The sequence below is a fragment of the Melospiza georgiana genome, chromosome 7, assembly GCF_028018845.1.
Source record: "Melospiza georgiana isolate bMelGeo1 chromosome 7, bMelGeo1.pri, whole genome shotgun sequence".
In the NCBI taxonomy this organism is placed as follows: Eukaryota; Metazoa; Chordata; class Aves; order Passeriformes; family Passerellidae; genus Melospiza; species Melospiza georgiana.
Window position 1 is genome coordinate 31,936,370 of NC_080436.1, and position 11,670 is coordinate 31,948,039.

At 46.6% G+C, this 11,670-nt stretch overlaps 1 protein-coding gene across 2 annotated transcripts; it reads right to left on the reverse strand.

Annotated features, from left to right (window-relative positions):
- Window positions 1-8,419: 8,419 nt before the first annotated feature.
- Window positions 8,420-11,555, reverse strand: DBI (diazepam binding inhibitor, acyl-CoA binding protein). 2 transcript variants are annotated; one of them, XM_058027965.1, is made up of 4 exons: window positions 11,484-11,555; window positions 11,197-11,314; window positions 9,433-9,495; window positions 8,420-8,712 (listed from the first exon to the last, which is right to left on the reverse strand). In XM_058027965.1, the coding sequence occupies exons 2-4, from the start codon at window positions 11,249-11,251 to the stop codon at window positions 8,639-8,641; spliced, it is 192 nt and encodes a 63-aa protein (XP_057883948.1). In that variant the 5' UTR covers window positions 11,252-11,314; window positions 11,484-11,555; the 3' UTR covers window positions 8,420-8,638. The 2 variants fall into 2 exon arrangements, with proteins under 2 accessions (XP_057883948.1, XP_057883947.1); XM_058027964.1 differs by lacking the exon at window positions 11,484-11,555 and adding an exon at window positions 11,406-11,451.
- Window positions 11,556-11,670: the final 115 nt, after the last annotated feature.

The following is an 11,670-nucleotide window of genomic DNA, read 5'->3' on the forward strand; positions in this document are numbered from 1 at the left end:
GCTGCCGGCGGCGCCGAGAGGCGCGGGCGGGCTGCGGCCGCCGCTCTTTATCTCCCGGAGGGCGGAGGGAGGGCAGCCCCCCCGCCCGCCACGCCCGCGGGGCCGGGGCGCCCTCGGGGCCCCCCCGCGGCTGAGTCAGCAGCGCGGCCCCGACGGGCGGAGCCGGGCCGGGCCGAACCGAGCCGAGCGAAGCGCGGCGGAGCGAGGCTGCTCCCCACAGCCGGCACGGCGGGGACAGCGCGGCTCTGGCCGGGCACGGAGCTGCCCCAGCCCGCTGCAGAGCGCGGCTCCGGGCGGGCGGGCGGTGCGCCGGGCGGTGCCGGTGCCGCGCTGCGGCCTCGCCCCGGCCCGTGTCCCCCCGTGTCACCGGCGGCTCGCCGTGTGTGTGCCCTGCCGCCAGGAGCAGCCTGGGCTGCGCTGCCGGTGCCGAGCGCTGGGGCACGGGGAGGCTGCCCCGGCCCGGAGCCCCGGCAGCGATGGGCTGAGTGACACCCGGCCCCGGAGTCCCCCGTGGGTGCAGGAGCAGCCCGTGCTGCCCTCGCGTGTTCCCGGGGCCGCTCGGCGATGGCCTCGCACCTTGGGCTGTGTGCGGCTCTTATCGCCACCAGCCTGCTCTGCCTTACCTATCTCTACCTGTACTGTCAGCAAAAACCTCTGTTGTACTACTCCTCTACTTTTTTTTTTTTTTTTTTTTTTTTTTTTTTTTTTTTTTGGTCTGAAGCAGCTTTTAAGAAGCCCAAGAAAGCTGGGTGTTGCTGTGTCATCAGCAAGTCGTGTTTTACTGCCAAAATCCGATTCTGACTATTCTGACTCCAGCAGAGAGTCTGAGGTCCAGTGGACAGCCCCACGAGTCGTTGTTCTCCCTCATGTTCACAGGGGTCAGAATTTGGTCGTTCCCTTTCTAGCCAAAAATCTAGAACTAATCATCTGTCTATATAGATTGTCTCGTTATTTTAATGTCTATGCAATTTCATAAGGGCTTGCTGTGCTTCCTTTAAAACACCATTTATGTCGGCCGTGATCTGTTCTGGGGTGTTTTCTGTAACACTTTCTAGCAAGAGTGAGAGTTCTCAACAACATTTACTTTAGTTTTCATAATTTTAATTTTAAGGATAAATGCTAACCTTTTTATTTCTCTCCTCCTGCAGAATCTTTTGTTTAAATGTTTCTCTACAAAGTTGTATACAATGTTAGATTATATTTCTATCCGACACAGAATTGAGATTTTCTCCTCTTGCAACTCATGGCAAATCTTTGCAAGGTCTGTTGTCAAAACTTATTTTGTGGGTTTGTGGTCAACAACATGTTTTTTGAATGTGTTATCCAAGCTAGAAAATTTGATGCTTGCCACATCCCTTTCATCTTAGGTTCATGAGTTGATAGGAGATCCTTATAACATCCTAAGCTCTTTATTCCACATGTTAAACAGCATTTCTGCATTGCATGTGCAGACTGATTACATGCATTTGCTGTTATACCCTTCTACTTCAACGTTCAAAATTCAACAATATATATGGGTTTTTTTGCTCAAAAAGCACAAACAGGTCTTGTTGTCTCACTTGTTGCATGAGCTGAATAAATGCTGCTTGCATGTAGTCATGCTGAGCAAATGCAGACTTGGACCTGACAAAATATACCACCTCTTATCTGGCAAAAACCTCACTAACTTATGCTTTCTGTAACATTGGCTCAATGCTGCAAAGCATTACGCAATTTGGCCCACAATTAGCAAAATCATTAAGCATAGATCTGCATGTAAAACATCTGAGTCATCCTAATGACTTCAGCAGTTAAAAATCTTAACTTCTAAGGGTGAGGGGTATTCTGCTGGGCAAGACTTTTTTTTTCCTGTAAAAGCCCTTGGTAAGGCTCACATGAGTAAACACGTGCATAAAAATCTTTGATGAATGAGGAAATTAAAGTGGTTACTTTTGGAACCAAAATTGCTCCCCTGTCATATTTGTATTCTTCAGTAAATGTAGAGTTATGTGCCAAGCCTGTTCTTCGAGGAAAAAGGGTGGTAGGGGATGGAACCCTAGAACACTACAAAGGAGAAATTGCTTTAATGTTTTGTATTTAATTTAATTTCCCCAAATATAAATGAGAATGAAACTGGATCTGGAATTTTAATGAGCATTGAACAGGCACTTTCAGAGTCACTTTCCTGAAGTCACCCCGAGAGGATGGTTGTAACAGTGAGTGCTTCATTTCTGCTCTTGCCTGGCTGGAGATAGCTTCTGGTAAAGCTGTCTGGGTTTAGAAAGCCTGTGAGAACTCTGCACCTCTTTCAAATCTAATGAGTTTATCTTCATTTCTCATTACAAAACAAGCCAAACATACTATGTCACTTCAAAAGACAAAAAAAAAAAAAAAAAAAAAGTGGGAAAATGTCTCTATGCTATTTGTGAAAATCATATGTGAAAATGGTATTTTGCAATAAAAAGAGCTCAGTGCTGTAAAAGAAAAACATTTTTTTTTGTCTGAAAAATACATCACCTGTGTAATAACAACAGAAAAAAATGACCTTTAAAGCACTGTAGAAGTATTTTTGGTTGTGTTAATGTAGAGTTCTTGGTATCTTGCCAGTTTCATTATTTTGTTTAGAAAGTCCCTTTTCTCTATTGTTTAAATAGGCATTTCACATCCTATCCCTGGAGAGAAAGTTTTCAGGGAAATGTGTTCATAAATAATGGAAATTACCAGAGACTGTTGTACCACACAGAAATAGGTTCATCTGGCTCATTTAAAACTATGCAAAGTTTAATACTGAAGAATCTGTTCCAGCTTTTCTCCTGCAGAAGGTTCAGGACCGAAATCTGAGTGTCACTAGGGGCTGAGGGAACAATTGCCCAATTAAGTGAAATCACTTAAAAGTGAAGCAGAACACAAGTGACCAGTCCAGCTTCATCTGACCTTGAAGCCAGTTACTTCTGTAAATGCATTTTACTATTTAATAACATCCTCTCTGATCACATCTTTAATTCTTGGCATAGCAACTCACCTGATGAGGTATTTAAACCCTCATTTTTGTCAGATCCCCAGTTCAAGGTATCTCTGCAGAGAGATGTGGACCTGATCTTTGAAACAAATAGATCTTGAGTATCTTGCAGGCTGAGACTTTAGGAGGTGTCCAAGGTCTGTATGGGGGGGAAAATGTTTTTTTTTTTTTTTTACTTATTTTTTTGTATCTTCCCAAAGCAGTGAGCATGTAGAAAGTGTTGTGATAGGAAGGAAGAGGCTAATTGTCTCCTGTCACTATTCTCTTGCCTTCTCTTTTTCCCGGTGGTAGACTGGAGATCCAGGTTGAAGAAGCTGCATTCAGCTCAGGCTGGGTTCAGCCTAGCTGGGCCAAAACAGAGCTTCTGGAACAGGGCAAAAAGTCAGTGAGCTGCTGGCAAGCTGCTCAAGCCCAGCAGCCTCTGGGAACTCAGGCAGTTATCCTAGGTGAATCGTGCCCCAGGCAGCAGCATATCTACCAAAATGGGGTTTGGCTTGTGCCAAGGCCCATGGAGCTCAGACCAGCCCCTTATCACAACTACTTTACCTCAGGATTTCCCTCCCATCCCTGCAAGTTATTGCAGCCAAGCAAACTCATCCTGGCACGTAAAAGCACTAAAGAGGAAAAAGCTCCTGGGCCAGATGGTTTCACTTTGCCTCCTGCCTGGACACCTCTGCTGTGCCTCAGGAAGGCAGACTGGCCACCAGACCGGGGCTACCACATGTCCCTGCAGCCCCACTCACTGCTGGCTGTGCATGAGAGCACTGGGCTGCTGCCCATGGTGAAATACCCAGTTATCCCCAGCCCTAGGTCCTGCTGCCCATGGTGAAATACCCAGTTATCCCCAGCTCTAGGTCCTGCTGCCCATGGTGATCACACCCAGTTATAGCCAGCAGCCAGCCCTAGGTCCTGCTGCCCATGGTTATAACACCCAGTTATATCCAGCAGCCAGCCCTAGGTCCTGCTGCCCATGGTGATCACACCCAGTTATATCCAGCAGCCAGCCCTAGGTCCTGCTGCCCATGGTGATCACACCCAGTTATACCCAGCCCTAGGTCCTGCTGCCCATGGTGAAATACCCAGTTATAGCCAGCAGCCAGCCCTAGGTCCTGCTGCCCATGGTTATAACACCCAGTTATAGCCAGCAGCCAGCTCTAGGTCCTGCTGCCCACCTACACCAAGCAGCGCTTGCTGAGGGACTCAGAGCTGGGTTAGAAACATGCTGATAATATGGGATTCCATTAGTGATTTTATCCCCCAGCTCAGTTCAGTCTAAGAGGAAGAGAGACTTTAAGTGGGACTGGCTTGAAGGAATAGATGTTTTGTTTTCACATCTGATCAGTTTTTGGACCTACCTTAGATCACATTGCCGAGATCCAGCACTGGGTGCTCACTCATTCTGCTTCAGAATCAGCCTTTTTCAGGGATGTCTGTTAATGTTACACTGGCTTAGGAAATACCTCAAGATATTTGCATCTGACCATTCTGACAAATCTCCTTTGAAATACACAATAAATAAATAAAAAAAAAAAACAAACAAACCAACCAAAAATAACCAAAAACAAACCCACCAAAACAAAACCCCAAAAAATCCAAAATTTAAAAGTAGCAAGTACATTGAACTGGTTAGCCTGTCTCCCAAGCTCAGAACTTACTCAAAGGAACAGTGTTTATTAGGAGGAGAGGACATACCATTGCCTCAGCCTTTTGGGAAACACAAGTTGGTGCCTTGCACAGCTGGTGGGGACAAACAAGGTGTCTGCCTGGCTGCACTGCCCAGTAATGTAATTGTTTTTCTTTCCAGGGTGTAGAAAGAAAGTGGTGATGCTGCTTTTGATGCAGCTCATGTGTACTGGAGTAGCTGGGAATGAAAGTTAAAAGATCACTGCAGACAAGCTCCATGTGCATTCTGTATTCTAAAGATAACACAACTAAGCTGTGTTTAACTTTCACAGATACCCTGATTCTAGAAGAAATACAAGCTCATTCTATGAATGATGAAGACCCATCTAAAATGGATTGATGGTATTTGCACTTTAAGTGAGCAGCTGATTGGCTAATTCATAGATTGGAAGGTACTTTATAGACTTGTGAGGGGGAGAAAAAAATTAGATTCTATTTTTGTTCCATTAACTTTTACCCTTCTGAGTTTATTACTGTGAATGCACTCAAATGTCTTCTATCAATGTGGTATCAACTTGTCTTACTTCTACACAGCTTTGACAACTTGGAAGACTGTGTAACCTACTTCTGGGGTGACAGCTGTGGTATTTAGAAAACTGTCCCAACCAAAATACACTTTCTGTTTCCCTAATTTATAATCAATCTCACAAAATGGCTTAGATGATGGTCAGTCACCCCAAAGTAGTATTGCCCAATACTGTTTTCTCTGAACACTTGGGGGAAGAGCAAATGTTTTGAACAGCAGCAAATGCAATTGTCATTTATTTTTAGCAGTATCAGCAGGGTCATATAAGTTCAAAGGTTAAAATGCTTCCATAATGAAACAGGATCATTCCAGATGAGTACTGAAGAATTTTGAGTCAGTTGCACGCTGCAGTCAGCCTTGGAGGGCCTTTTAACCAAAGTGAAAAATTTACCTCACAGGGTTGAAAAGTCTGTTATGGGCCTTAAGCAACACACCAATACTGATTTGTTAAATCTGTGCTATGAGCGTTACACCTCCACATGTTTGTTAAAAGCAAGCAAAACCCATCAGAAAGAGATTTCCAAGGAAAACATCATCCCCTTTCTTATCTCTACCTGCAGTGTGTGCCATTCAGCTGTGTGGTGCTCTGTGCAAGAGCTAATCATAGAAGCGTGATAGAAGGAACACTGCCTTATCACACACAGAGTTAACATTTATTATTGCCCCATCCAAAGTCCAGGCTCTGTCCTGCACTCTGCAGACTCAGCAGAGCAGGGCTGAGTGTGTGTGTGCCAGCTGGCCTCTGACCTCCTGCCTGTTGGGCTGGCTTCAGTGCACGTCTCCTTCCCTCCTCCTTCCCCAGCCCTGCAAGCATCAGGATGTAGCTGGCCTTTCTTTGATCTAACCAAGAGGAAATAGCAGCAACTCCCTGAGAGGGTGTCAGAACAATCCCCTGTTTTGCAGCACTGCCCAGCCATCAAAAGCATCTGATCCTCCACAAGTACCTTGAGCAATGGCTCTGGATTATATTTGGTTTGAGGCTTGCTGCTTCTGTTTCTGATCTCAAGGCTGTATATGATAATGGTTGTCTATTTTTACCACCTTATTAGTTCAATAAAAGCAATCACCTCTACCTACAAATCTGTTTGTAGATGCCCTCAAACAACCACTGCCCTGGTGTTATTTATGCAGCCCAGGTGATATTTATGCAGCCCTGGTGTCTCACACACCTTACCTGCAAGCACTAGGTGGTCACTAGGTCAGCAACATTTTCAGGCAGCCCAGCACCCTTACACATTTACAGACACTCATCCTGCTGCTAGACAACCACAACGAGCCCCTTAGCTCAGCTCAGTCTATTTCAACTCTCAGTCTATTTCAACCATTACTACCTGTCCAGCCAAATTTTGTGTTGCTGCTTCTTGTCACAAACACTGTGCACAGCCACCACCAGTACCTTTGCTTCTGCCTTCATGCCTTTTGTAGTCACTTATTGCCACACCTTGAAGTTTTCAGCTTGCTCCTGAAAGACACAGTTGATTGCCAAAGGGCAAGCTAAATAGTAAGACCAATTGATGTTACTTTCTCAAGGATGGTGAAGCTGCAAGCAGAAAGGTGTTACTACAGTAAAAAATTAAGTGTCCAAATAAAGGCATACAAGGTAGAATTCTCAGTCACTTGTATTCCTTGGCAAATAGCATTATTTGTAGGCCTGGCTAAGAGCAAACCCTCTCTGGGATCAGCACTGTGTACAAAGTGAGGCTTTATTAATGCCAGAGGTATGAGAAAGGAGAGCAGCACTGTAACAATTAATTGTCACAAGGGAAACTAATCCAAATGAGGACTGGGATATAGAATTTGCTACCCCCAGGCCATCCTTTAGACCCAGCTCCACTTCTTTAGCAGTCAAAAACTCTGAGTACACCTGTTCTGACAGAAAACATGCTGGCAAAGCACAGTGTGCCCACAGTGCACCAGCTAACAAGAGCAATGTGGGAGCATTTGCTGTGTGAGCTCTGTCCTGGTAAAGGCTGGCAGAATCCTTCCAAGGTAACCAGCTTCACAAAATACAGCTGCCAAGATGGAGCTGTAGAAGATGTGGAATTTTGGGCTAGAGAAAAGGTAAAAGCATTTCTCATGGTGAACATCTGCTCTTACCCCTCTCTTGCAAAGTGAATTTAATTAAGACAATCTCAAATAACAGAGGATACAAGAGCAGGTAAAAAACCTCCAAATGCTTATTTTACTTACCCAGAAGAACAAGGAGGAACAAGAATAAGCTGGTTTTTTGGTTTTTTTTTGCTTGTTATCCTAACACATTTTAAAGGACAAAAAGCAGCTCTAAGAGCATTTCCCATTAAAAGCAGTAAAGGGGAAAGTTAAAATTTTTGAAAGCACGTGAAGTAATCACTAAATCTACTACTCACCATGTATAACTAGCTACAAAACTATTTACCTAGACAGATACATGATAGTTTTCATCCCTATGTGGTTTCACAAATCAATTGCTTATCTGAAGAGTGCATGAAGTCCTCACCTATTCAGATGCTAATCAAAATTACAATTCCTTATTCCTGTATAAGGTTGTGATTTCATTCTCAAATGCTCTATGCTGGAATACTTCAATGTCACATTTTTAAAGCAAAATCTTCCCTTTCCATCATCAGCAGCTCCAAGAAACTACAGTAGGCAGACAAAACAATGAGCTACTAGAGACAGTCACAACTGTGTGCTTTGTAATTGAACTTCTGCTGATGATCACTAAGCCTTTCTCTTTGAGCAGTCTTGCCAAAGTCTATAGGGACTCACCCCTCACTGCAGCCAACTGTGTGGCAACATCAAATTGATTCTCTTGCTTTTACAGCACCAAGAGGATCAACTCCACTGCCTCTGGGATCTCTCCTTGCCCAGGGAAGGCTTTGTGCTCAGCATTTGCCTTTACTCTAGAAGCCCAACATCGTTGTTGGGAAATAACACATCCCAGAAGTGTTTTATGAAAGACGATTTGGCAGTTGTTGACGAAGTCTCCGAAGGCTCCAGGCAATAAGTACCAAGCACCTTGCTCCTAGCACACACAGCATTAGAGATAACCTTTTCCAGATAAGCCCTGGGATGCTCCAGCTGCCGTGGCTGTCACTCAGGGCTGAGAGGAGGGGTTTGGCCGGGAGCCGGCGGTGCCGAGCGCAGGGCACCGTCCCCCTCTAGCGGCACACGGACGGGGACGCTCGGGGCTGAGCTCACCGGGAGCGCCGAGGGACCACCAGAACAACAGCTAAAGTACCAAATGCACTTTAATGAGTTCCAGATTCTGTTCCCAGAAGGAATTTATACCGGGTCAGTACATTAGCCAGGTACATGATTTCTCCTGAACTACAGGCATGAGGAGAACCGACTATGACATACTAGGTATCTAAGGTTACTCTTAGAAACCAGTTTCCCACATTAGAAATAAGGCAGGTTTCAGGCGTGCATGCAGCTGACTTATCCAGTCCTCAGATGCCATATTTGCCCTTTAGTTCTTCCACTTTTGCTATGTAAGCTTTCATTGCATCTTCTTTGGATGTTCCTGAAGGACAGAACACAGGAAGCAGTCAGATACCTTCCACAGATTAAGAATTACCTCAAGAATTTACAAGTTACAATTCCTTGCTTTAGTTTGTGCCACTGGATAGCAAAGGAGCCAGGAAGGTCACCTGTCTGTGAATCCACTGCTGAAGATTTAAACAAATGTGTTTTATAAGTCATGAAAACACAGTGCTTCCAAGCAAAGTTGTTCTTGCTCAGACAGCAACTAACCAGTGTACTAGTTCTATTAATGCCATTGACAATTATTGCAGGAAAGCTATTCCTAAAAACACCACAAAAAGCCCCATTGTCACAGATCAGACCACTTGTTTGGCTCCTCAGTTAGAGCTGGGAGCTCAGTTGTGTCTCCCAAAGCTTTTCTAACTGGAAGATGCATAATAGCTGGAGGGAGAGCTCAGTCTCTGGGGTACCAGGCTGGGACCAGGACAGCAACTTTAGATTTCTGCTGCTGTTATTCTTCTTTATTTAACATCTTAGGCCAGCTGGGCATTCTACACCCTAATTCCCTTTCACACAGGCCATATTTTTCAGGGTTACTTCTGCCTTGCAGAGGTAATTAAAATTTCTTATCATGGCATTCTGAACTTCTAGAACTCTTGCATTAAAAGGCAACACAATTGTGTTTCCTGCTGAACTACACGTGTCTTTCTGACTAATTTGCCAGGCGTAATTTCATTAATTCCTTTAATCAGACACTTACCTTTCAATGCACTCCAGGCATCCCACTTTGCTTTGCCTTTGAAGTCCAGCATACCAGGGCGCTCTGAGAAAGGCAGGATGAGCAGCAGCATTAGTTTGTGTGATCTGGCTGTGGGTGATACCCACTTGAAGGCTTAGCTGGCTCTTAGCTGTGACTAAATACACTGGCTCATCTCGGCAGCTGCTGCTTGCTAACCTGTAGCCAGGAGATCACCTCAGGGGAATATGTTACAACATCGTTGGTGACGACAGAAATAGGCTCTTTCAAAGTCCCTTGAGACAGCAGCATTTGGGCAGAAGAGCACCAACTGCTGTCATTTGGTTTAGCTGTACTTTCTGAAGAGCTTGCTGTCACATAAGAGCTGTCCAATTAAAGAACACCAGCTCTAAAGTGAAGCAGAAACACCCTGAGGTCCATTACAGGCAGAGACAGAAACAGGCAGCTGTTTGTAGTAACACACAGCTTGGAACTCATTATCATCAAGTTAGTGGTGTACTTCTAACCTATAGTTCTGCATTTGAAAACCTTGGAAATTTAACTCACTTCACTGCAGGCTGTGGTGTGGCCAAGCAGGAAGTGAATGACGCGTATATGGTTAATCTTGGTGTAAAGTCCTCTTTGTGGCTTTACTTCCTCTCTCTCTCTCTCCTTAAAGATAATTCTTAGAACTCACAAATGGCACTGGGCAGCGCTCACAAACAGCCTTGTGCAGCTCCCATGGCACAGTGACCTGTGGCTCCAGTTGGCAGCTCCCCTTGTCTGCAGCACAAACCCCACCTCCCACAGGCTCCTGCTCGGGCCAGCTCACGCTGGCTGCTGCTCCACAGGCGTGCAGACACTCGCAGGAACGGGGGCACGTCCCCAGCACTGCTTCACCCTGGCAAGCACTAACAGTGCTGGTGTCCAGCCACAACGAAAAGACCACATCTTAAACCCAAAGTAAATTATTTTCTCCCTCACGCTGCCAGCTTTGGGAAAAGAAGATTAAATTACTTACCATTTCCTGTACACTTCGCTGCCAGCTTTTAAATCAATGGACACTCAATAAACTTTGCCAGCTACTGGGTTAGGAGGCCAGCACTCCAAAGAAATGACCTTTTCCCTTTCTAATTCTAGCTACTCCAGCCTTACACAAGGTCGATAGAGACACGCTCCACTTTAAATGTAATTCCAAAAGCTGAGCTGCCATGGACAGCATTGTAGCAAGAGAAGTAGGCAGAAACATTCTGCACGGTGTACCTAAGGACAAAATTTTGGTACAATCTTTCTGAAGTATATTTAATTGCAGCTTATATAAAAGTTTTCTCCTATTCTTCTGGTTTTGCTTTCCAGTACTATTTTTAGCAGCCAATCCAGTCTGAATAAACTCAAATATGTCATCCTCTCTAGTATTGCAATTCCGCCCTTGTATTGCAATTCCACCCTTGTATCTTTCGCCTTGCTGTTTAAGTCTGTATAACCGAGAAGTGTCTGCGTTAAAGCAGCACCCTCGGCCTGAGCCGCTACGCACTGACAGAGCTCTCCAAAAAACCCAATCCCAATATTTGCACAGAGCATCCTCGGTGCCTCACTGCACGGAGCAGACGGCGGCAGCCGGGTTAATCTAAAAACCCCGAATTGCACAAAGCCTTATCGGGTCAGCCCGTGCCCTCCGCACACAATCCCTGCCAAGGCGGCTCCCGGGCACTTTCGCAGCAGAAACATTTTGCAGGGATTGAGGGAAGCGCAGAGAGGGAGATGTTTTGCCTCCCGGCCGGTGCCTACCGGTGTTCACGTCGCCCACCGTGGCCTGTTTGTAGTGGCTGTAGATGTCCAGCATCTCCTGGTCCGTGGGCTGCGACTTCAGCTGCTTCACCTCCTCGGCAGCCTTCTGGAATGCGGCCTGGGGGGAAGGCGCAGGGGGTGAGAGAGGGAAAGGGTCGCGGAGCCCCCCGGCCGCCCCCGGTTCCCCCCGGCCCCGGCGCCCCCCGCACCTCGCTCATCGTGCCCAACCCGCCCGGCCCCGGTCCCGCCGCGTCTGCCCCGCCACCCCCGCCGCGCGCCCGCCTCACCCCTCGCCAGACCGGCCGCCGGCCAATCGCAACGCCGCGGGCCCCGCGGGCACCAATCAGCGCGGGCCGGGGACGGGCAAGGAGCCAATGCGGAGGCGGCACGGGTGCCTCCCGTTCAGCAGCGCGTGAGAGGACAACGGCGGCGCGAGGGGCGGGGCAGAGTCCTCTCAGCCAATCGCGCGTCTCA